The 27379-nt window shown below is 35.5% G+C and overlaps 1 protein-coding gene across 7 annotated transcripts in view; it reads right to left on the bottom strand.

Annotated features, from left to right (window-relative positions):
- The window catches only part of ATE1 (arginyltransferase 1), a 63961-nt gene extending 39206 nt beyond the window's left edge, over positions 1 to 24755 (bottom strand). The window contains exons 1-9 of one of the 7 annotated variants that reach the window (XM_026669447.2): positions 24529 to 24755; positions 22507 to 22570; positions 21245 to 21307; positions 17997 to 18100; positions 17131 to 17379; positions 15506 to 15729; positions 12793 to 12921; positions 9398 to 9526; positions 2152 to 2184 (exon numbers count right to left, since the gene is read on the bottom strand). In XM_026669447.2, coding sequence (XP_026525232.1) covers positions 2152 to 2184; positions 9398 to 9526; positions 12793 to 12921; positions 15506 to 15729; positions 17131 to 17379; positions 17997 to 18100; positions 21245 to 21307; positions 22507 to 22570; positions 24529 to 24634 — 1101 coding nt within the window. In that variant the 5' untranslated portion in view covers positions 24635 to 24755. The remainder of the gene's footprint in view (positions 1 to 2151; positions 2185 to 9397; positions 9527 to 12792; positions 12922 to 15505; positions 15730 to 17130; positions 17380 to 17996; positions 18101 to 21244; positions 21308 to 22506; positions 22571 to 24528) is intronic. The other 6 variants (XM_026669414.2, XM_026669422.2, XM_026669439.2 and 3 more) reach the window with 6 other exon arrangements.
- Positions 24756 to 27379: the final 2624 nt, after the last annotated feature.

The raw sequence follows: 27379 nt of genomic DNA, 5'->3' as shown, positions 1-27379 counted from the left end.
CCCCTCCCTCTCTTTCTCTCTCTGGCAGCTGGTAGTCATACCATTTCTTATTTTTTGCATATTTCTTGATACATGTATTAAATGGGTAAAGCTTTTATCACAGATGCAAATAGCATATTGAACCCCTTTTTCCATAAATATCTTTGTACATGTTTTTGAATTTCTATCAAAACATGGCAGGCAACTATGGTTCCAAAGACTTCAAAGACAAAACCTGAAGGTCATCTGCAAAATTACAGTCCATTTCTGCCCCCAAAGATTCTTACCAATAATACAAAAAAGACTGCGCTATATGAATATATGTGTGTGTGTGTGTGTGTGTGTGTGTGTGATATACACACATACATACAGTTGAGAGTTAAATCATTCTAATATGCAGATACAATAAAACCCCTAAGTGTTCCCTTTTTATAAATATAAGCTACTTTTCCTACTAATACATACTGTATGTGTGTACACACACACACACACACACACATCCACAAGAAATCTTACCACAGTCCTAAGAAATCTTATATTGCTTTACCTTGTAAATTCATTCCACTATCATTTATCACATATAGCCATCTGTACCATTTATTCCACAGCTATGAACCCTGGGAAGGATTAAATTGCTACTCAGTTCAATTCATTTGTGGTCATTAACCAATATAACCTATTTAGTTTTATCTGAAAAAATAATGAAAGGTCTTGAGGCTTTAAGAAGCTCAATTTATTCTCAAACTTTAAATTAGCCATTCGTGGTTATATAGGAATGTTATGTAGATAAGAAAAGATCAGCAAACTGGCCATCAATTGAACCCATGTTAGAATTAATTACAGAGACTAAACTTGAATAAGAAGCCAAATGCCATGTGTGAGTGTATCTATCCAAGGACCTGGGATAAGCAGATGTTGTTGTTTGAAGGTGTAAAGGTTCTGTCACAGAATGTAAACTGTTCCAAGTAAAACTCCTTTTTCCAATTAACTGATGGGTGATTTTATCAATGCCAATAATGTTCCATATGTTTGGGATTACATCCATGGTGCCTACTAGTACTATTTTTGCTTTATTTTGCCACAGTCATTCTACTTAAATTTGTAGATCTTCGTATTTTGTTGTTTTTTCTAGTCCTTTCTCTTCTCTTCTACTCTCTCCAAGTATTGCAATGTCCACTATCCAAACTTTTTTGTCTTTCTTCGCAATAACTATTAAGTCTGGAATGCTATGTAGTAGGTGCTTATCTGTTTGAATTCTAAGTCCCAGAGCACTTTGGTTTCTACATTTGTATTATTTGGCTGTTTTGTGGTGTCATCAATTCTTGCTTGCAGGCATAAAGTATTCCTTGCAGATCTTCCAATATACCATTGTTTCTACTTTGTCATGCTGCTGTATGAAGTCCTGTTATTATCTTATGATTATATTGAATTGTAGCTCCAAGTAGGTACAATTTATCTGCCTTGACCAGATTCCTCAGTTAGAGGAATCTGCAGTCTGACAATATCACAATACAAGCTTCACTTCTTATGTATGGGTTTATAATTTCATGATATAAATGCAAAAAGGGCAGAATCGATATTGCATTGATGGAATACTCATTTTAACATTACCTCTCTTGCACATACCGTTGAATTCTGTTTACAATTCCTAGTAATCACTTATCACCTACTGCAATATCATCTATTGTACAAAAACCCACAAATATTGCTTAACTTTGAAGTCAGATTAATGCATCACTAGACTGTATTTGTAAGCCACCCTGAGTCATTTGGCAGTAAAATGGATGAAATATAAATTAAATAAATAAATAAAAATATTTTAGTTAAAACATGCTGCTTAATAAATCTTTGTATATAAAGAATATCCTTATGCTTACTTATGCCAATCTATTAAGTACTAAAAAACTCATTAAATTTATTTACAGATAGACAGAAATATCAAGCTAAAGCAATGTATTCATAAAATAAAGAAAAATATAAAACTTATCATCTCTTTTCAAATCAAACTCAAAGAATTAAATCAGCAATAACAAAATTAATTAAATGCTCAATTAGTGAAATTGAGAACATTTCATTTTCTGTATTATAAATACAGTAGCAAAGTTTAGATACGGAAAAGTATACATTGTATTTAAATAATACAAAGATTTAGTGTTAAAGATAATTTCATACCTCAAGTGGCGAATCGCAGAGAAATCGCGTAAACTGTATTTGATGTATTTATCAGAAGTTCAGATCACCAGAACAGTCAGATCAACATGCAACAATGAAACACACAGAGTAAATAAGTTAATATTGCTTGCAATGCATTATTATGCAATATTATTGAAAAGAGTAACTTAATGTTTACTGCTTTGCTATTATTAACAGTGATGGAATAAATCAATTTATTTCAAAATTTTGTATCAATACAAATAGCAATAATACAGTTCATGTCTTAATATTAACAGGAAGAGTTACTTGTTGAGATGGGCAGCTGTATAAATAAATATTTTTGTAAATTTAGCTCTTGAAAATCTATAACTGTTACTATGCTGCCTGCCTGTCTGATTCATATATAATGAACTAGATCAGGGGTCTCCAACCTTAGCAACTTTAAGACTTGTGGAATTCAATTCCCAGAGTTCCTCAGCCAGCTTTGCTGGCTGAAGAATTCTGGGAGTTGAAGTCCATAAGTTTTAAAGTTGCCACGGTTGGAAACTCCTGAACTAGATTATATTTTAGTTTTTTATTTTAATAAATGCACCTAAAGGCGTTCAAGTGGCTTTTATTTCATACAGTGGATTGAAGATTTTAAGATACTAATATTACAACTGTAAAACAGTAGGACAATCAGATGAACAAACTAGGATTATATAAAATCTATACCCTTGCCTCACTCTTTTAATAGTTTATTGCTCTTTTAAAATGCTATTTATGATCCACAAACCAGTCACATGACCAAAGAACACTGCGAGCTAGTTACCCAAAACATGATTACATGACCGTGGGATGGGATAGTTGTAACTTTGACATGGAACATACTGATAAGTAGCACTTTAAAAATCCACCTTAACTTTGAATAGTTGTTAAACAACTGGTCATAAGTCGAGGACTACAGTATCTGTACTAATTGAAATGTCCTTGCCTTGATTTCAATAGTTTGTTGATCTTGTTTTCCTTGTTTTTATTTTATTTATTTGTATCCCACCTTTATTACTTTTACAAATAATTCAAGGTGGTGAACATATCCAACGTATCTGTTCTGACCCAGGCTTAGCAGAACCAAGAAATAAACTCCTTCTCCCCAAAAAACCTCTCTTTATTTAGTTACTGTGAATTCATGGCATTCACACACAGAAAAGTTCCAAGGGTTAAATGCAAGAACAAGGGTTCTTGGGTTAAACGCAATCCTTCCAAGGGTTAAACGCAAGAACAGATCGTATCAGTCCTTGGATAATTGCCAGGCTTCAGTCACAAAGCTGTAAATTAATTCCTGGCAAGGAATCTGTTAGGCACAAACCGCGATAAGCAAAATCTTCCTAGAGAAATATGAACTATTGTCTCCTGTAACCACCACTCCCCTTTTGCTTCTATTTATTCCACCAGGAGGGGTCATTCAGCATCCATGTGTGCCTTTATTTTGAGTTGCCCCGTTCCTTAGTTGTTCTCCACTTCTGACATCTCTGCACATACGCATATCTGGAACAGGCTCCAGCTGTTCTTGTTCCCCATTTATCTCCAACTCCAAAGGCAGCTGGGAAATGTCAGACGGCCCTGGCTCTATCTCTGCTTCTGACACAGAGCATCCATCAGAGCCTTCCCCAGACTCCAGCACTGGCCCAGTTCCTCCCCAGCCTCGTTATTGTCCGTGTCTGCTGCCAGCTCTGCTGACAGTTGTCAGGCCACAACAATACCTTCTTCCTATTTTTCCCACAACAATTCTGTGAGTGGGTTGGGCTGAAACAGAGTGACTGGCCCAAAGTCTCCCAAATGGCTTTCATGGCTAAGGGGGAACTTGAACTCACAGTCTCCTGCTTTCTAACCTGTGCCTTAATGACTAGTTCAAAGTGGCTCTCTATACAGAAGCAATGTAAGACAGAAGCAATATAATCAACTCAGAAACACCTTTTTTTTAAAAAAGGATGAAGTTTCACATTAAACTTGAGTACAAAAATAGTTCCAAAGAATTTATAAGAACACAAAGAAAACAAAGTTACATTTACAGATACATTCAGGAAAGCTACTTCAGCAAAATATTCAGAGCACAATACAAATTCTTCCGCAAACAAAATTTTCTAATAGCAGCCTTGTGCGTTCATGAAGGCTCGTATATAGCATACGATAGCCTAAATTTTTTGTTTGTAGTGTGTGTATGTATGTAATGTCCAATTCAAATATCACATTGTCAGATAAACTGATGGTGATGTGTTTTTACAGAAAAGTTTTCTTAAAAATCTGGAGAATCCCATTTGTTTATTCACTTTTATTTATGGCAGTACTGTGAGCAGAAGGCAGAAATTACATGAAGCCAAGATACCCAACTGTTCATACTACAGAAATTGTAACTAGGTAAGCAAAAGAAGACTAGCTATCAACTTCATCATACAAAACAGACAAAAGAAATGGAGGGGGGAATCAAAAGAAGCCTAACTATATAGATGAATACCTTCTGCCCCCAAGATATACTAAAAAAATAGATACAAACATGGCCAAAAGTAGTGGTGTCATTCCATTTTTTCTGAAAGAATCCCAATTGCCATGAAATAAGTTGACACAAGTGCATGGCATCCACCATTCTTTATTGCACTGCAAGACAGATTTTAAAGAATCAAATTCTCACATAAACAGTACAGGTAGTCCTCAACTTACAACAGTTTATTTAGTGACCTTTCAAAGTTATAACGCCACTGAAATAAGTGACTTATGACATTTTTCACAGTTACAACCTTTGTAGCATCGCCATGATCATAGGATCAAAATTTAGATGCCTGAAGTTCATACTTATGACTGTTGCTTTGTCCTGAAGCCATGCCAACCTTCTGACCAACAAATATTAACTTATCAACTGCTGTGGTTCACTTAATAACTGAGGCAAGAAAAAAAGAACCGAGGTTGTAAAACAGGGCAAAACACACTTAATTCATGTCTCACTTAATGACAGAAATCTTGGTCTCAATTGTGATCATAAATCAAGGACTACCTGTATTTTTTTTCCTGATACCATTTTTTATTTTTATTCAACCCAAAGAAAGTATAATTAATCCACAAAAGGACAGTAAATATTTACAATCTATTTAGCAATTAAAGGAAAGTCTTCTATAAACTTAAATAAGCCCTGAAGACAATAAAACAATATTGCATTCACATAGATTTTTCACTTATTCACAACCAAGCTGTTCCAAAGACTGAATAAATTGAAGCTGTTTATAAACCTTAGAAGAAAATTGTTGGTTTCATTATTATAATTATACTCCTGAATTCGAAAGTAGTTAAGTAGCTTGCTGAAGATCCATTCAGATCTGAGAAACGGTCTATTGTAATAGGAACTGCCTGTTTGGCTTTTATGTAAACTTCCTAATTCCTTAATTATACATACGATCAATCGGTAAATAGAGTGTAATTAAATAGTATTTTTTTCCATTGTAAATATTTTTGACACTGGAGGACCTTACAAAATTTTAATTCTAGATTTCTATTGTTTAATAAATGTTACCACATTACCAAAATATTTGCTCATATTCAAGAGTATACAGTATAGTCTTTCCTACAAGAATATTTTAACTATTTATTATTAAGATAACTATATGAAAGCTATAACATCTAATCACTGTTCTGTGGTTCTTGAGGGCACACAAATTATTTAATACTATGATTAGATCTATCTCCTAAAGAGAGATCCCTTAACTACAACTACTTATCTAAGTTACTATTAATTGGTTTTGTGATATAATTATATCTTATATGCCATCATTAACCTGCTATGAATCTAGCAGAATCACAGTATTGTAAATAAATATCTGGACCAATTGGTAATAATTCACAAGGAAAGCGTGTTTTAAACTGCAGTTTTGTTTCAGATATTTATGCCCTAAGGGAGAAGGAAAAAAAATCTGTTCTTATTCAACTACTTTCTTTTCTTTTCTTTTACGTTCCATTTCCCTTTTTAAACACTCAACTGTATGTTCGAGGTGGGGGTAGAGTAATGAAGAAAGGAAAAGACTATTCATAACCAGTTCAGTCACACTGGTGCAGCATTTTAGGCAAAGAATATTTTTCGGGTCTTTAAATAAATTTCCTTCCAAAACAAATATTTGACTAAGCTCAAGGTAAGGAGCTTGTCCAGTTTTGCAGTGGAAACTGAGCTACGTAGTATTTTTTTTCCTATAAACTTGTCATTATGAAATATACCAAAAGTAGTGGTGAAAATGCCTGCTCCATTAAGTAAGTATTGCAATAAAATAGTTTGCTGTGGCTATTTAAGAGAATTACCCACCAACTTATGATCATGTATGGAAATGTTTTCTAACTGGTGCAATTGCCCTTTGGTTTGCTGTGGTTACCCTGAAGATGTAAACTGTTTTTTTTTCAGAAGACCTGGAACACCATAAAGGGTCTTAATAACCAGGAACATTATAGCTGCGTATGGAAGGCCCAAAATAGTAACACTATATTATCAAATACAGTTAAAGAAGAGAAAAATATATTTTAAGGTTAAAAAAAAATTGTAATGGGATACAAATTTTCAGCACACTTAATTAGCTCAAGCAGGAGCACAATTTTGGTCCCATATTAAAAGTCTCATTAAGAAACAGCACTACAATATAGCAATATAAATACATTCTGTTTATATGCACCAGCTAAAGTTTTGTCTGAAGATGGAATTACGAACAGTTTAGTTATGGCAAATTGTAGAATATTCTTTAATTAGCATTCAGGTTTTATGGGAACAAACGTGGTTGGTGGTGTCAGAACTTTCAATTGACTTTACAGAATGAAGCAACAACATTTAAAATAAAGGTCATACTATCCAGCTGCAGGAAAGCATTATTATTTATTAAATTTATATGATACCTTATTGTCTAGAGGCAACTCAAGGCAGTTTACAACATAATAAAAATAGCAAGATAAAACATGAAAAACTTAAGATCATAAATATTAAAATTAACAAAAGTGGAAAGGAAGGAACAAGGTATTAATCCAAACTTGTAGGAATTGAAGCTTTCTACCTGCCCAACTTAATTCCTTGACCATATTTTTATTGAAAATGTAAAAAGGTGGGGAAAAAGAGAAGGAAAGATAAGCTCATTTCAGATACCTGAAATCTTCAATATTTGCACAAAAATACCTTAAACACATTTTCCTTTTGGAAGCCTGTGATGAATTATCATCATCTAGAAACCCAATGGAGATGATACACTAGCAGTGCAACCTTAATGTTCTTCGTAATACTATCAAGGCTCTTTATGTTAATGAACGGTTCTGAGTAGTAAAGTAGTAAACCACAGAACAATACACCTTCCTTTGGTAAAATTTATAGCATTCAATACAATCCTTTCAAACATGAATAGTAAATAACTATAAAAGTACCAAGCACCGTGCAGTGACCTTGGGTTGCTTGCAGTACCATCTCAGAGGAAATTCCATTCCATTAAAATACTATAACAAAGTCTAATGGTTTACCTAGGAGAAACTCTGTGTTATTTGCAGAACAGATCTGACCAAGGAGCCTGGGGAGTATAAAAGTTTTTGCTGATACTCACTTAGAATGTGAACTCCAAGATCAATGAAGGGAAAGACTAGGGACAACATGCAGGTAGCTAAAACAGGCATGGATTGCCTAAGAAAACATGGAAGGTATTTGGATACGTATCAGTAGAACTATTTCAAAATTTTGATGTACTGTAGCCATTCATGTGTAGTTTATAAATGTTCCTATTAATTCAATTACCTCCCTCTTTACGACCCTATAGTTCCTATTTGGGGTTGAGTCGGGGTGACTGGATGGAGTTGTTCCTATTAATTCAATTAATTTGTAATAATGATATGAAACATCTATGAAAAACAATCTAACCTGTCTTCAGCTATCAGTTCTTAAAATAACTGCATTACAGGTGGTCCTCGCTCAATTACTATTTGTTCAGCAATCAAACTTGCAAGGTGCTGAACAAGTGGCATTTCGGAGTTCTGGCTTCTGCAATATTGCTTCAGTGATGTGATTGCCATCTGCAATCTTCTTTGCTGGCTTCCAACAAGCAAAATCAATGAGGAAACTGACAAGAGATCACAAATGATGACCATATGATGTCCTCACTTAATGACTCACATGATTTGCTTAACAGCAACCAGGAGTGCCAGAATTTCCACTGCTAAACAGCACAATTATGCGGTGTCATGCTCTACCACATCACTTAGTGACGGCAATTTCAGTCCCAATTGTGGTCATTAACAAGGACATCCTATATGGAACAATTTTAGTCTATTAGCACTTCTCTGGTAGAAGTTTCTTAATACTTCGTTTATTTTCAGGCTGTTTCAGCTACATCTAAAATCCACATAGATTTATCATGTCTTTGCAGCTTACTTTTCCAGATCTCAGTTTACTAAAAACTGATAGAGGTAATTACATTTACGTTTCATTGAAATATAAAATTAGCTTAATTTAAATTACATAAATTTACTGAAATCTCAGAGCATCTCATTTAATTTGAATCTAACCACAGAGTATAGGAATCACCATTCTACTTCTTGCAATTAGAATTGTTATTCAGAGTTATCTGCTTGCTTTAACCACCTGGGCCAGTACAATTTTCCTCAATCTTCTATATATCTATTCAGAAACAATTTTTATTAATTCCATGGGACCGCAAGGTGTCTCTTGAATAGATCTACCCCAGCTGCAGTTTTATTTCCTTCTTTAGTTCATGTACACGCAGATTCAGGGTTGCATATATCTAATTTAAACTGATTTTAACATTTACAGTTGTTGATGTATGACTTGTATTGGATGTTTTTGTTAAAAATAATTCAGATGTTTTCATATATTGTTTTAGGTAAAGGACACTTAAACTGAGTTCAGCTCCTAATGATTTCATGGACACAACCATAAATTTTATTAGTAACAGTAAGGAAAATACTGTGACACTGTTTCCTTCTGAGTTCTTTTTCCAACTTAGAACCCTGGGTTTCCATCCACGTTTTTAACCAAAGTATTTCTGATTAGCTCCAACAAGGTAGGGCAGATGCTGTAATTCTTGGAAGCTCTGTGGACTCTTTTCTATACCAGGATTTATTTGGGCTCCTGTTTTTAGTTTAAACAAGATTGGGAAAAATTTTGCTTTGAAAGATTAGATCGAGCTGAATGACTGGAAATAAGTCCATTCATGTTTATTGATAACATTAATAATATGGACAAAAAAATACATGCAATAAACTGTACCTGGTCCTTGTCACATTCAAAAGGAGTGTCCTTGTGTATGGTCATCTGATACTTGGCAAATAAAGTAGCAGACTGAGTAAAAGATGAACTGAACTGTGGGTCCTCAAAAGAAACTGGTACTAACCTCACCTTCAGAGCAGGGGAAAATACAATATTTTATTTAAATTTGTCCTAACATTCCTGAAGGGTAGGCCAGGCTATCATCTCCTCAGATCCGTTTCAAAGCCTCTGCCAAGGAAACACACAAGGGAACCCCCATCAACCATAAAAAACCCACCATTTTATATGCTAACTTGTTTCTACCATGTTAATAGACTACAGAACAGGCAGCATACAAATATCTGTGTAAATGTAAATAAATACTACACAGAAATGATAAAATACAATTTGTACATAGATGAAACTGTAACACTTTTGTGGCATTTAATAATCTACATTTCTGAGGAAGCCAAGAGTTTTAGTTTTTGAAGTTAACTTTTATACTCCAGTTTTCATGTTGTGATCTGAATTCACTCTGATCAGTATTCTCTACCTGCCTATGACTGGTAAATATGTTCAAAGGAAAATCCTTTGTTCACACATGGAACAAAATCTACCAAGCAGTACTTTCTCCATGTGAATTCTTTCTTTAAGGATTCTGCTACTATTGAGATACTGAGATTATCTGAAATTTTCCAACAATCAAAGCCGCTATTATAAAAAGTTTCTCAAAAGGAAAATAAATGTTTCAATTTTAATTGAGTAGAACAAAAGACATAATCATTATTTGTAGAGCTGTACAGTATGAACAAGCTATAAGCAAAAATATAAAATGTAACTGGGGCAGCAGCCTAAATGCTAATTATCAGAGCCAATTTCTAGTAATTTCTGAACCTCTGCCATTATTCCATTCATGTGCCAAAATAAGAGCTGATAATGCTCTTAATGCCAAACGAGTTATCCATAATCTGTGGCACATCTTTAATAACCAGTCATTCTAGCAGACCCTTGCCTATCACACAATTAACACAATGTCATTCATTACCTTAAAAGAGTTTTAATTCAACTAATGCTAAAAAGCACTAACATTTTCCCAAATAATTTCCACATACTATGAAATGTTAACTAGGTCACTTTTTTAAAAAGGTTTTTTTTCCTGTACTGAATTTACGTATTCAGCTATATGAGAGAAGACAGCATAATGTGGGATGAAAATGGGCTGAGAACTGAAAAGTAATGGGAAAAAAAGATTGAAAGTTTTTCTAAAAAGAAACAGTTGAAGAATGAAAGGAACACAATAATGGCATTATGAGCAAAACAGAATCATTTACTACCAGCAGGATTCTTTAAAATGAATACAGGTAGCCCTCTATTTATGACTATAATATCAGAATTTCCATTGCTAACCAAGTTAAGTGAATCGCGCTTGATTTTACAACCCTTTTTGTAATGTTTGTAAAGCAAATCACTGCAATTGCCAACACCCAAATTTTGATCATGCGACCATGGAGATGCTGCGATGGTCGTAAGTCACTTTTTCAGTGTTAATTTTGAATGGTTACTAAAGGAATGGTTATAAGTCAGGGACAACAGGTACTGAATACTAACTATAGATACTAAACTTTGCCTGGCTTAATTTGTGACTTTTATGAAACATTTACAGCACCTGCGAAAAACTAGCAAAATAGCATTTGAATGAAAAATCAAGTGCAGGCAACCAGAAAAATCAAGTGTGTACCAACCAGTTGCACCCTTTTCTAGATGAGAAGGCTCTCCTAATAATCACTCACAGCTTGGTCACCTCTCAGATGAACTAATCCAATGCACTCTACACAAGGCTGCCCTTGAATAATACCTAGAACAAGGGTCTTCAAACTTGGCAAGTTTAAGACTTGTGGACTTCAAATCCCAGAATTCCTGAGCTAACATGACTAGAGGAGGAATTCTGGGAGTTGAAGTCCACAAGTCTTAAAGCTGACAAGTGTGAAGAATTCTGACCTAGACGCTGCAGTTGGTACAAAATGCAGCAATATAGACAGTTATGGATACTTCTCCATAAGTTACATTATTTCCAATATCTTTCTGAGTCAAATTCAATATCCCGGTGGTTATCTATAAAATAATCCATGACGTGGAGACAGGCTGTATGCAGGATTTTCTCTCCTCAATCATGACTATCCCTCTTGTCCGATCTGACAAAAGAGTCATGCTATGAAAGAGTGCTACCTGGTAGGATCCAGAAAGAAAGCCCTTCCTTTCACAGCACTTGTCCTGGAGATCTGATTGTCCCCCAACTCATTTAATCTTTCATAAGACATGGGCTTCAACTTGGGGTCAAAGTGTCTACTGGAGCCTGTGAATTAGTTTTATTGAAATATTTTTACAGGTAGTCCTCGACTTACAACCACAATTGAGACCAACATTTCTGTTGTTAAGTGAGACATTTGTTAAATGAGTCTTGCCCCCATTTTCTGATCTTTCTTGAGACAGTTGTTAAGCAAATCATTCCAGTTGTTAAGTTAGTCGCACGGTTGTTAAGTGAATCTGGCTTCCCCATTGATTTTGCTTGTCAATAGGTTGCAAAAGGGGATCACATGACTTTGGCACACAGCAAAAGTCATAAATATGAACCAGTTGCCAAACATCGGAATTTTAATCACATTGGGGATGCTAGTCATCGTGTGAAAAATGGTCATGTCACTTTTTCAGTGCCGTTGTAACTTTGAACAGTCAGTAAATGAATGTTATAAGTCTAGGACTACTTGTATTGGTATTGGTGGTTGGGTATGTTGCTGTTTTTAATCACAGCTGCCGACTATTTATTTGTGCATTTTTGTGAAAGGTTTTTTTTTGCTGTTTTTTGAATTGTTGTTAGCCACTCAGAGTCAGTTGAGATAGATAGATAGATAGATAGATAGATAGATAGATAGATAGATAGATAGATAGATAGATAGATATAGACAGACAGATAGATTTCAGACTTTCCTTCCCCACTTTGTCTAATGCTTTCCTTATCCATCTCATTCCACTGAAATCTATGAATAGGACTTTCATCACAGGTTTAATCCAAGGAAACTTTCCAATGGTAGCATTTTGCATTTGTATTAGTGTTATTAAAATATAATTCCAGCTCACAGTAGTGACATAAATACTGTTGAGAAAATCTTAGATTCCCTGTTTAGAAAATTTACAATGTTTACACTTGAGCGTTACTAATATTTATGACAAATTAATTATTGCTTCTCTTTTTTCTTCAAAATGTATTTTGTGGCACTCATGAGTTTGAAAGGCTGCTTGTGTTTTCTGGGTATTCAATTTAGTATAACTGAGATAGTTTTCATAATTTCTATGATTAAGATACTTTCAAAAAATAGCTTTTGATTTTCAGAGTAGACTAAAACAGTACGCTGCCTGACCTGACTGACGGTTGGTTTACCAGGAGGGTCCTTGTGAATAATCATCTGGTAACGCTTATAAACCTGGTAAGACTCCTGAAATGTGGCTTTGAACTGGGAACTTTGTGGAGATGATCGCACCAGCCTCACCTTCCAAAGAATTAAAGACAATTGTTGCAATAATATACATCAGAAATTTAAATGTTTGAAAACAATACAGATAACATTTAAACGATTCTTCTTCTTCATATTTTTAACCCAACATTGTGTAGATATTTTTCACAAAGAGAACATTTAGCTTTCTTTTGTTTCATTATTCAAAGCTCAAGTTCCAACCACATTGCCCTTCATTTAAATGATTTCAAAAGACTATAGGCAAGATCTGATTTGCAGCAGTTATGTGATATTCAAATGTACAATAAATGTAAATGTAACATAGCTTTATGCACACATACATACGCACACTCTATTAGCATTAGTTTGGACTTAGGTGGTCAATTAACATTTACATGCTATTTCGAAACATTTCAATATTTTTTCTTAAATCTAATTCTATATTTGTGATTATTTATATTAAGGATACCTACTCAACTTTGAATGTACTAAAATACAATATTGATGAATTCTTTAATATGTTTAATCTGAAGCATCACCAAGTTCAGTGGTAAATAAATATAAATTTGTTTAGGTCCGCATTAGCTAATTCATGTGCTTAGGTTTGTGTTATCATAGAACCACAAATAAACCCTCATGCTTGGAATCAGCTATTTCTAAAACATTATTTTTTTAAAAAAATATTTTTTTAAAAAAATTTAAACAATGTGGCCTTTGGGTTATCTTCATTCTACCAAAAGCAATGCTTTGATACTGAAAACATGGCACTAGCTATGGATGATGAAGGTTCAAAAGATCAAGCAAACATGTTGTTGCCATGCCACTGAACAGTGAGTCCCAATGCCCTGGCAGATAGAAATCAATACAGCACAGTGACACAGAGGTCACATTAATGTTTGGCAGCAATAAAGAAGCTCAGGTTAAGCATCCTTTTGGTTCAGAGACAGCATAAACAATAATATGATTCGGTTAAATCCAGGAAGCAGCACATCGTAATGAAACTGTGTCAAAAAATAATGTTGCCTGAAGAAATTCCTGGAAAGAATAGAAGACTAGAAATGGAAGAAAAGACAATCAACATGGTAAAGGTGTCTTGAGCTTTTGTAGAGTTTTATGTCAATTTATTTTTGGTTTCAGGCAGTTACTTGGCTTCAATGTTTTTTTTATGCCACCCATGGTTGTTGTTACAATATGGGTGGCTATATAAATCTTTTAAAAGAAAATAAAAATTAAATTGAGACTGAAAGTTAACATGACACTCTTTTTAAGCCAAGGTCTTAAAAGCTATGTTCTTTGAACATTTACTGCTTTGGCATAACTGCTAAGGAAACTTCACTTAAAATAGTTCTTTAAATAAAGCACATTTAATATTAATGAATGCCTGCCATTTTAGTAAAAATGGATATTTTCCATTAGGTACTGGTCACATCTCTTTCTTTATCATTAAGTGATGTACCTTATGATTCTTGACTTTTGACAAATGTATCTTTTCTTTTATGTATACTGAGACCATTTGCACCAAGACAAATTCCTTGTGTGTCCAATTACACTTGGCCAATAAAGAATTCTATTCTATTTTATTCTATTTATAATTAGATTTTCTCTTCTTACCAGTGTTATATTTATGTTTGGGTATAATCACTAATTTGAGTAGAAGGTCCTTCTCCCACAAGTTTTTCTGACAAAGAAATAACAAAACAGCTGCCATCAAAACAACTACCTCCTAGCTATAACTTGGCAGCTTACCAAAAATTAATTAAATAATAGGATGATTAACAATTGCTCCAAATGTAATGGACATATAATACACAGAATTTTACACATCTAGTTGAGCTAGGACATTATCACCTATATTCATAGGCAAATGTTTCATTCCGGGCTTCATCAAATAGTTGAAAATATAATTCTATTTCTTTCTTTGGCTCTAAAAATCTAAACATTTATAGTCATTTTTATAATTTTGTTCCAAGGATGCTACATTTTAGATTCTCATTGAAGTTATATACACCAATATCTTTGTTCTCATTCATTTAGATGGAACCATAGCACCCCCTTGTGTTTCTGCAAAGAACATGAAACTTTTCAAGTGCAGATAGTCCTTGACTTACAACAGTTTGTTTAGTGACTGTTTGAGGTTACAAAGTGACATGATCATTTTTCACACTTACAACCATTCAGCATGCCCATGGTCATCTGATCAAAGTTCAGATGCTTGGCAACTGACGCATATTTATCACGGTTGCAGTACTTGGGGACATGTAATCATTTTTATGACTTTCTGACAAGCAAAGTCAATGGGGAAACCAGATTCACGTAACAACCGTGTTATTAACTTAACGGGAGTGATTCGCTTAACAATTGTGGCAAGAAAGATTGTAAAATAGGGGAAAACTCACTTAACAACTGCTTTGCTTAGCAAATAAATTTTGGGCTCAATTGTGGTTGTAAGTTGAGGACTACCTGTACAAGTAACACACTATGTTTTTCTAATTCAAGAAAACTTTGCAGTGCTCCCTGCTCTTGCATTTAAAACAGATTTCATATTTTCCTTACCGTATTGCTTAACATTAGCAAACAAGGCACAAATACTTTGCCACAAACAACAGAAATATCTTCATACCTCTATCTGGTGCAGAGCTTCAGGAGGTAAGGTGGCAAAAATGAAGTCTTCAATTGATTTTGGATGGTTTGTTCTAGGACAACAGTTCTGACTGGTCAAACTCCGAGACCCTGATTCAAGTGAAACTGGCCGTGTCTGGCACTGAAGTTTTTTCTGCAGCTTTTGTTCCATCCGTATGACTTTTGCTTTACGACATGGTGGTTTATTCAAGTCAGCTCCTCTGCCTAGAATGCCAATATATTATTCAATTGGAAAAGCATATATTGAAGGAAGCCACATTCATTTACTTTTTTACTTTTAATATGGCTATCTATAAAGAAAGTGTTATTTTTAAAAAGTTAAGCATTCTGATTGTTGCGATTCCACCTATCCATTGAAATGTTAAGGTTCTAGTGTCCTCTTATTTATTATTATATCTGCAAGTTACTGTAAGTGACCTAACTATACAGAAAAATGGACTATATAATGACTATGACTTAGATACAACAGAAGGGTTGCCTTCTATCAGCCAGAAAAAAGGACCTTGTGAACAAGATTATATTGTAACTTTGAGAGAGAATGAGAACGTTTTTCTTTCCAAGTTATTTCATTAAGTAGCTAGGTTTATGTTCAAAAGCGCATACACGAGGTTAAATTAACTACATAACTGTTGAATAACAAAAGCCCTATTCCTAAAAAAGGAGTGGAATTGAAAGAAGCAACACCACAGCCATCAGAAGAACTAAAAAAAAAATAACACCAATGTTATTCTATGCCAGCTGGAGTAAAAAAAAGCACATCTGGGGCATATTTTAGCAGGCTCAAACATTATTTTGCAAATGAAAACTTTCTTCCTTTCTCTAGTACAGCAGTTCTCAATTTTGCCTTGAAAGGTGTGTAGACCACAATTCCCAGAATTCCCCACCAACACTGGAGTTGAAATCTACACATCTTTAAGTGCTGCGGTTGAGAAACACTCTTGCTGAACACAAGTAAAAAAAACCAGTTTATTTGTTGAACCCAGACAAAGATGCTAATTTAGGTACCCAATATAGTGAAATAAATCTGAGAACTGTGAACTAACAAGCTTACAAGAACCATTACCATGAAGGAGTTTAAGAAATGGAGAAGACAGACAATTATACTGTAATTTTTTTTGCCTTTATCTTTAGTAAGTTTCTTGATAAATAAAAGGGCCATAACACATTTAAATGTTAGAACTTAGTTAAGCAGAGCTTAAGTTTAGTCTAAGAAGCACTACAATTACTTCTAGTGTCTTTTTCTCTGGCAAAAATAAAAACCTGCATAAAAAGGAGAAAAATGAAGATGAAATATGTTTTCCTATGTTTGGCTGAGAGAGAGCTACTATAAATTCTGTTCCAATAAACTTAGTTAATACTGGGTAAAGACTCATGCAAAATAACAATGCCAAATACATCCTTTTGGGAAAATAGGATTTTTCTAAGCCCATCCTTTTAGAAAACTTTGGCAAAAAATTGTTAGAATGAAAGGGTGCATTGTGCAATTATTAGATTCTGTTTTTCCCAGGTGGCTCTCACATTCATAAGATAGGTACAATGCAACATAAAATAGGCAGATGTAAATTCAGTTTGCTGAGTTAAAGCAAAAGAAAACAAAAACATTACCTGGCTTAGGAGTAACGTGTCTGATATGAGTTATCTGTAATGGCTCATTGGAATCGGTATTCAATTTTTCATTACACAGTTCAGAATGTTTTGAGTCTACTTCCTTTACATTTATTTCTTCTGTCATTTCTTCCTCTTCCGTGGGATCAGTACTGAAGGGTAGCAATTCAGATTGGCTTCTGATAGGTGGGTTTTTAAAGGGAAAACTACAGCCATCAGCATCTTTGGTGTGAGACTCCATGGGATCTACTGCAAAATAATACAGAGAACATACATACAAAACGGGAAAATGGAAACTTCCATGTCCATAAAAGGTTAATATTTCTACTTTAACATGAACAAATTAGATTTTTAACCTCAATACATAGATGATTCCACAATATTTATATAATTGAGATTTCAAAATAAATTATTAATTAAATGTATCAAATGACTCCCAAGACTGTAAATAGAATATACTGTTGTCAAGAGACATTGTACAATTGTTTCACCCATGCTAAATACACACAGAATGGATTTAGGTGGCACCTCATGTGTTTCATTAGTAGACTGAACTATAACCTGATGTAACAAATAAAAAAGCCACCTTTAAAGTGGAATTCCACGAACATATTAACATATATGCCTTCTTAACATGGCAACATTTTGAATCCAGCAACTGAGATAACAAAGAGAACTCTAATTTTCTTTAAAGAAAACAGGAACCAGCAAAAGTTATTTTAAAGTCCCAATTGGAAAAATAAGGAGATATCTTAACTTCTATATTAGGAAATATTTGTTATGAAGGTAAAAAAAAATAGTTGGCAAGAAGTACACCAACAAATAATACACAACATATCATTCTTAAAGGACTTTTAAACAATTACCTTCAATATCTGCTTTTGAATGTTCTCCTTTTGTTAAAAATTTCAACATCTTCTTCAAAACTTTTTTATGTGATTTGGAAGGTTGAAAATGTAATACTTGGCACCTCAAAGGAAAAAAAGAATAACTGCAGTCAAGTATGTCTAGGTAATATAGTAATTAAGTATACTTTATTTTGTATTAATTAATAATTTAGTTCTAGAATGTAAAAAGCTATACTGATATAATTATTAGTAATATATGTCATATGATTTAGTAGCATCAAAACTTGTAATTATTCTGTGCATAATTTGGAATTATAAATCCTGTTTAAACAACTGCATTTTTCTGGAATTAAAATCCAGTGAAATATGCACTTTCAATAAGTGTTTTAATGAACATGATCAATATTGATATAGCACTTTAACAAAGGGTTACTTAAGTACATTATTAACACTGTATACACAGAGCAATGTAGTGTAAATGTCCCTATCTGATACCTGTGGACAGAAAGAAACAAGCAGAGTAAGCTAACTGGTAAACAAGGTACATTCCAATCCTGAATGTAAATAAAGACTCAATCGTCCAGGCCAAAGCATCTAAAAAAAGACTAAATCATGGCAACTGGACCAAAGTTTATTAAAACTGAGATGTTTCATTACTCATCAAAATATCTTCTTCAGTCAAAATGAAAACTCTTGCCCTAACAACTGCAGGGATTTCTCCCCAAAATGAAATGCAAGCCAATCATTCAAGCCAAAACCATCTCAAAATCTAGAAAGAATGGAATGGAATGGAACGGAACAGAACAGTTGGAAGGGACCTTGGATGTCTTCTAATCCAACCCACTGCTTAAGCAAGAAACCCTCTACCATTTCAGACAAATTGTTATCCAATCTCTTCTTAAAAACCTCCGGTGTTGGAGCATTCACAACTTCTGGATGCAAATTGTTCAAATTGTTCCACTAATTGTTCTGTCAGGAAATTTCTCCTTAGTTTTAAGTTGCTTCTCCACCCATTGCTTCTTGTTCTACCCTCAGGTGCTTTGCAGAATAGCTTGACTCCCTCTTCTTTGTGGCAGCCCTTGAGATATTGGAACACTGCTATCATGTCACTTCTAGTCCTTCTTTTAATCAAATCAAACTAGACATACCCAGTTCCTGCAACTGTTCTTCATATGTTTTAATCTCCAGTCTCCTAATCATCTTTGTTGCTCTTCTCTGCACTCTTTCTAGAGTCTCCACATCTGGATGCAGTATTCCAAGTGTGGCCTTACCAAAGCATTATAAAGTGGTATTAACACTTCATTAACATTATGTGATCTTGATTCTATCCCTCTGTTTATGCAGCCTAGAATTGTGTTTGCTTTTTTGGCAGCTGCTGCATACTGCTGGCTCACATTTAAATGGTTATCCACTAGGACTCCAAGATCCCTCTCCCAGTTACTACTGTTGAGCAAGGTACCACATATACTGTACCTGTGCATTTTGTTTTTCTTGCCTAAATGTAGAACCTTACTTTTTTCCCCATTGAATTTCATTTTGTTAGATAGCGCCCAATGTTCAAGTCTGTCAAGATCCTTCTGTATCTTAAGCCTATCTTCTGGAGTGTTGGCTATTCCTGCTAGCATGTACACTTCAAATGATAGATAATCCTCCTCTCCTCTCAGCATCAAAATGCAATGAACTGTTGAAGAGAGGCAGAGTGCAGCATCTTCCAGAAGACCAGTAAAATATAAGAAAAGTTATTAGTATGAAAAAAGAAGGCTGGAAAAGACAGTACCACCCAGGAGCCAAAAATGCTACTTTTATGATACATCTTTCTTCCTATATCTAGACAAGCTCCCTCAATGTGGATGCTATGGAAAGTAGTAAAGATCAAGCTGTTTAAGAGAGCCTTAGGGACTGATCCAGCAACATCTGAAATCAGTTTTTATTTCTAACTTTTTAAATTAGCTACTTAATATGGTAGTTTATTGCAGTTAATTTTATATTGGTTTCATTCATTTAATTTTCCGTTAAGTCTTACAATTCAAAGGCATATAAATTTGAGTAATTAAATATTTTTTCTTGACTAGCTAGGTCAATAATACTTGATCGTTGCCTTTATAAAGATTTTAATGCAAACTTTCATTGTACAGAAGTCTTTGATACCCATCCTGTAGCCTAACATGTCCCCTAACATGAAATCTGTGAAACCCTAGTTTAAATAAAATGTATTATTCTTAATTAAAAGTTATATCTCACAACATCACCAAATCTAACAATATTCCAGTTAGTCCTCCTTGAAATCTTGCAAGCTTTTAGTCCAGAATACAAAACTTTTACAGGTACCGTATTTTTCGGATTATAAGAAACTCCAAAGTGTAAGGGGTACCTAGCTTTTGGGGAGGAAAACAAGAAAAAAAAATCTGCCTCTGGTTCCTAGCACTTTGCCTCCTTGCAGCAAACAGCCTGGTCAGCTTCAGCACAGCCTGATTAGCACAAGCAGCTGATCGGTTGGATCAGCCTCCTGATGATCAGCTGTTTCAGGCTTCAGGGATCACCATTGCCTATTGCTGCCTCCGCTTGCCCCATTTTCAGCCTCTGAAAATGAGTCTTCGGCCTCTGTGCGTGCCATTTTCAGCCTCCATGCACCCCATTTTTGGCCTGTTCCAGGCAGCAGAGATTGAAAAGGGCCGAAAATGGGGCATACGGGGGCCAAAAATAGGGCGTATGGAGGCGGCAATAGGCGATGGTGATCCCTGAAGCCTGAAACAGCTGATCGTCAGGAGGCCGATCCAACCAACAATCAGCTGCTTGTGGTTATCAGGCTGTGCTGAAGCTGACCAGGCTGTTTGCTGCTTGTTGCAAGGAGGCAAATTGCTGGGAGGCAGAGGCCAGCAGGTAGGAGCCGGTGGGTGGGCAGGGCTTCAGCAACATTCGCTGTATAAGACACACAGACATTTCTACCCACTTTTGGGCAGGAAGTGTGTCTTATACACTGAAAAATACAGTATTTTGATTGAAAATATTAGGATCTTGCAAGATTTGGATATATCTTGAGATCTGAGGCTTCTTAAAGCAGTTTCATGTAGGCATTTCCTATAATGATTACAATACGCTATGGGAATTATTAATTAGAAACCACTCTGCTACATAATTACTGACTCTCATTTACAAGGCAAATTAGGCTAGGACATGTTAAACACTTAAACAGGCATTTGAATATGTCAATTGCAAATCACAGGCACTAAATTAGAAAAAAATAGTAAGTACTGCACATGACTTACCTTATTGTATATTGAGGACAACATGTCTGATTCATAGTGGGCTTATAAACATACTTTCCACTTCTGAGAGTTAAAAAGATGAACATATTTTGACAAATTCTTACAATGCTCTTGTTAAAATATATAATAAACATCACACCTTAGAGGCAAAAAAGCTCTAAACAATCAAATTATATAATCAATTATGTAATAATTAAAAAAGGTTTTCAGAAGCCATTCAAATCTTTGATGTGTTAATATACATAATGTACATAAATCTTTTGAGCTTTATAATAATCTCTTTGATGGAATGATGCTGGTAGAAACTATTTTTTTATCTTCATTATCCTCATACCTTTACAACTAGTATTATAATATTTGAATGGCTATACAAATATTAGCTGGTTATCCTAGACCTAGACCATAGCAATTTAGCTCCTTTAACTTTAATGGACATTTTCCAAACTATATAGAGAAAGATGTAGATGATAAGTTCAACATATTCAAATTTTGATTCCCTTTAAGTTAAATTCCTTGGAATTAAAGATGAATGAAACAATAAATATATGATACAGAGTGGTAAACTAAACTGGACAGGATTTCATTGCAAACTTTCATTCCCTGATAACCAAAGATAAAGAATGCCAGTGTACCATATCTTAAAAAGTCCCCGAATTTTATTTATTGGTAGATTTATATCACAACATTCTTGCAGGAGCTAAAGGCGGCTACAAATATTCTCTCCTTTAATTTTAACCCAATCACAACCTTGTGAGTTCTTTTGCTTAGAGGGAATGTCCATTTTCCATAGCTGGGGTAGACCTGCAGGTCTCCCAGTTGCGGTTAAATGTTTTAACCAGCAATTAAGGACACCCTGTATTGGAATACCCACACCTGTAAGGGAGGGGCAGGTTGATCTATCAAGCATACCCTTTTCTAATATTCATTCTGTTAGAACACACTACAAACAAAAAGCAGTAGATTACATGTGGATTTATCCAGAGTGTTAATTATTTATATTACTGTGAATACTTAAAATACATGGTGATATAATATCTTAACTCTCATTTTATACTAAAATTCTTGCAATTATGCAAGTAATATTTGGAGAATTGTTTTATGTAGCAAGATGACAACTGGTATCATCATTCAAGTAATGTTTAAATATATGGGGTACTTAATGATTTTTATGTATTTTATAGGACATGCATAGTATTTCACTGATTATGATCCCATGTTTTTTATACTAATCTATGATCTGGAATATTCAATTAATCACTTACCTCCGCCATCCTCGATCTATAAGATCCTGGTAGTCTTCAACAGTCAGTGAATGAGCCCACATGCCTGGTACAAATATTTATACAGAAAATATTCATATAATATTGAAAGCACTTTGCTTCAAACAATGAAAAAATGCTGCCTTATGGAAACCTCCCCACATACGTCTTAATAACACAAATGATTTTTAAAATTACTATTGAAACTTTTCAAAATCATAGTTAAAACGCATAATTAACATTAAAGCAATGCTTCTGTACATACAGCTACAAGCATATAGGGCTTCCTCAACATCCTGTACTTATTTTCATTCATTACATTACTTTTTATTATGTCTGGCTTCATATAATACATCAGATAAATATGTTTTATGATTTCAGCCAGTGAACTTATAGTTCAGTATGTTAGATGATCCAGGCAATTGGTCTATTAAATAAGCCATAGATTAGTATGCTGTAAAAATACACTCCTCAAATCAGCCTTCCTGAAGTAGGGCACTTTCCAGACGTGACAGTTAGAACACCCAGAATTTGCCATCAGCATGAACAAAATATGGGTTAATGCTCTTATATATGAAGAGGACTTTTGTGATAGAAGACGCTGTCAGTGGATTGCCACAATAAAATTCAGCTCAATCCCCATCTACTTCAACAGTATTTCCCACAAGACATCCTTTAGCTCCTTTAAATTTAATTTAAAACAATTACATTAAATGCCATTAATTTATTTGCTATTATCTATTCTCCTGTTATCTTGTCTCCATACAACAAATCTCTATTTCTTTTCTTTAAAATCTGTTATTCTCTTTAATAATTGGGAGTTGCACAAAACAATGAAGCATAAAATACAACAAATGCAATTTGATTTAGTGCATATAGTGATTGGCTAGTTTATAGTTCCATGTATGGTGGGAATGCTATACATTTCTATTCATTTCTATTCATTTGCACTGATTTCTTGCCCAGCTCTTTGTTGTGTGTACACAGTCTAATAATAACAAATATTTAACACATATGCCCAACCCATTCTAGATCCTGAGAAAATGTGTTGGGACTCACAAAGGCTGATAGGTTTTAATAAAAAATGCTTCTAGACTTTCTGAGTACAGGTAGTCCTCCACTTACAGCAGTTCATTTAGTGACCATTTGAAATGACAATGGCCACTGCAAAACGTGACTTATGACCGTTCTTCATATTTACGACCATTGCACCATCCCCATGATCAAAATTCAATCAGCTTGGCAACTGATTCATATTTATAACATCACAGGGGCCCGGGGTCATGTAGTCACCTTTTGTGACCTTCTGACAAGCAAAGTCAACGAAGCCAAATTCACGTTACAATCATGTTAGTAACTTAACAACTGCAATTATTCACTTAACAATGAAGTCAAGAAAGGTCGTAAAACAGGGCAAAACTCACTTAAATGTCTCACTTAACTAATGGAAAGTGTGACTTCAATTGTGGTTGTAAGTCAAGGACTAACTGTCCTTTGGTAGCCAAGAAAGGGGCTATATTGGGAGGAAAAGAGCAAAAAATTAAGACAGAGAAACATCAGGTAACTTGTAAAGGGCCACTCTGAAAAAGGACTCCATGGTACTTGTCAAAAGCGAACAGGTGTTTCAGTTTACTCTTTCTGTTTTTAATTCCCACTCTGGTCATTTAAACGGCAGAGGAGGGCTCGAACTAGAGATGGGCCAGACAGGGTCCGGTCCGGCTCCTTTTGCGAGTTGTGACATCGCTCCGTTAAGTGTTTTTAAAGGGTAACTTCCAGAGGCGCTTGGAAACCGGCAATGGGAGGCACCGAGCGCCGCTGCCCTAGGCTGAAGCACAACGTGGCCCGAAGTTGTCCTGCTCCGACTCCTCGCCTTCATCCTAAGCGCGGCCTACCGTTTTAAAAAAGGCATATGCCTGCCTCACACGGCAACCGAGAGACTAGCCATTGAGGAAAATGATGGAAAGGCTCGGCTTTCCTCACCCCTCCGGCGCTGGCTTCTGTTCTGTTCCCGCGTGTGACTCGTACCGTGAGAGAAGTTGCCGGTGTCATTCTTGCAATAGCCGCAGCGGTAGCCGCCGTCTCCCCCCAAGTATTCCACGATGCTCAAAGAACCGCTTCCCATCGTCGCCATCTTGGCTGCCCGGCCGGCTGCCTCCGCCTTCCGATAATCCCGTGTCCGCCGTCCAGCCGAGGGAATCTCTCGAACGCCCTAAGCAGCGGCGGCGGCCATAACCGCCATTTTAACCCAGGGCAGAAAGCGGCTTGATTGAGCGACGGAGGGCCTCCGCTTGCGAGCGCATCTTCCGGTTGCTAAAGGCAGAGGACGGAGCTTCCATTTGCGGGGCCTAATAGGTCTATTTGAAGCCAGAAAAGGGGGAAACCTCATCAAAGGTTACTTTTATCCCAGTGCTTTGGTGTCACAGTCTCCAGAGGACAACTAGACAGATTTGATTTCTTTTTGATTTATTTATTAAATATGTTTGTCGCCCACGATGAAGCTATAATAAAAGTGTTAATCTGCATCAGGTTGATACAGATACCTTACTGGGCTTTGGCTTCAAAAACATTCTGACAGGCAGAACAAGTGCAAGGTTTCTTTTTAATGTGACGATATAGGAAATAGACTAAATGTACATCCACATATATACATACACACTTTTATATATATTAGTAGTTCAGGAATCAATGGTTTTTCTATCTCTTCCTAGTAGTGTTTTGAAAACAACAATCCCTCTGGTCATAAAATGCAGAAAGTAACATGTTGGTTATAGTAAGTTAACTTTATCTTCAGACAAATACATATAATGAACAGTAATGTTACTGTTCTACTGCTAAAGACCAGGAAGAACTTGATGAATTTTCTTTCAGATGCCAAGGATACTCTGAAGGGATGCCATTCCTTGTGTTTCCACGGACACACAAAAAAGCAGAGATTAAAAGTGAATATCTGAAAACACCTGCCAGTCACTTCAGGAAAGCACCCTTGGTCCTGATAGTAAAAGTCTAATTTTATAGCAATAAAAACTGCATATTACAGCAATGTGTTGGCTTTTGTAGTGTTAAATTACCTACTCAGCTCTTACATTGGTAGAACATCTCTAAACTCCCTTTTTATTGATAAGGATCATCTTATTGGGGATTGGGGTGGCTTTTTTTAATGAAGTGGAGGAATTCAGCTAGCAGATAGGCAATTAATGTAGCTTTTGCCATCCTTTTGGGCTACATTAACCAAGAGACAATTGCTATTGCTTGGTACATACTCCACTAGTCACTGTGATTATTATATAGCTGGGTACCAACAATGGCCATTTGGGAGTTCTTTTTTGCACCCTCATATATAGATCCAATGTGGAGCTTTCATTACCAGGAAGTAAAGTCATTGCCACAAGCTGCCTAATTGTCCTCAGGTTGCACATTCTATGTAGGGTAGATTCTTCTGCATTTTCAAGATCCATGAAAGTAAACATACTTGGTTCCGCACAACCTTCATCCTGCTTCAGGTTAGTCGAAGACTCATTGCCTCATTGAACAAGTGCCCTTTTTTTCTGTTTTGGAAATTTATCCAGCACTAAATATATTTCTTAAGATCTTTTCAGAGCAACGAATTATCTTTGATGGGATATGTGGTGCTGCTGTTTTAAATTTAAAAATATTATCCATTTCAGTATTAGCAGCAATAACTCATAATAAATGGCACTGTCTGATTGGTTTCCACTAAACTCCCCCCATCCTTTCAGGGCAGATCTGTTCATATGAAAACAATGAAACTAAAAAAACCATGCATGTTTGTGTCTGGGGCCTGGGGGTTGCACATTTTTTCCAAATGATTTCCCATATTATTTTCTTGCTATATATATTTATGTTATGTGTGCATGGTGAGCTGATTCTTTGCATCTGTTCTTTTCTGAATGTATTAGCATTCATATAATTTGAACCTGATACCCAAGACTCCTATGTGTTCTGTTAATTTTTATTAAGCATAAAAATAGTGACAGCACATCTAATTCTGAGATATGCTGCAGAAGCTGGATATGGTAAGATCAGTACAACATATTCTCATTTTGTCATAGAATGCAATGTTATGGGTTTATATAGACACAAAAGAGAAAGAAATACAGGTAGTCCTTGTTTAACAACCTTTCATTCAGCACATATTCTGTTCTGATGGTGCTGAACAAAAGGCCTTATGAGAAGTTCTCTAGCTTCTGGCCTTTGCAATTGCCCAGGGTCATGTGAAGAAAATTCAGTCCTGCCCACGTTTACAACTTCCCTCCCACAGTTGACCTTTGTTCTCTTTGCCCCCCCCCCCCCTTCCATTGGGTTCACCAACCTGGCCACACAAGGGGAGATGCTGTGGAAATGTACAATAGACCAGCAATCCCCAATCTTTCTGGCTTGGTGGCCCAGCGTCTGGGGCAGGTGGTTCAGTGAGTGGTAGGCATATGCATGCAAGAACACACAACTCTATTTGTATGAGTGACCTGGGGATTGGGGATCCTTGAAGCCTTTAGACCAGCAGATAAGAGCTATGGGCAGGTATGTGCTATGCCACAACTAACTACTGATCAAGCCCTCCTTTCACAAAACAACTTAGCTGTGCCAGCATAACTAGTGCAAATGGTAGTACTGGCTGAACCAGTTATGAAAGGAAACTCTGGTCAGCACACAAAACGACATGTGGCAGAACATTCCATACCCGTACAGACCTTACCAGCCACCTGCGGATACACCGTGGATAGCCCACAACCCATTAGATGTCAAGGTCCTCTTCGAACACGATGGAAGAACATCACAACATTTACAACATTTATAATATGAAATATTATTTGCTGTCATCGTCATATTGTAACAGCTATACTAAAGACGGAGATGACAG

Source organism: Notechis scutatus, chromosome 4 (genome assembly GCF_049901735.1).
Source record: "Notechis scutatus isolate UNSWTSFEM ecotype Mainland chromosome 4, rNotScu1.2, whole genome shotgun sequence".
NCBI lineage: Eukaryota > Metazoa > Chordata > Lepidosauria > Squamata > Elapidae > Notechis > Notechis scutatus.
Note: the sequence above shows the minus strand (reverse complement) of the source record. Positions and strands in the feature narration are given on the sequence as shown.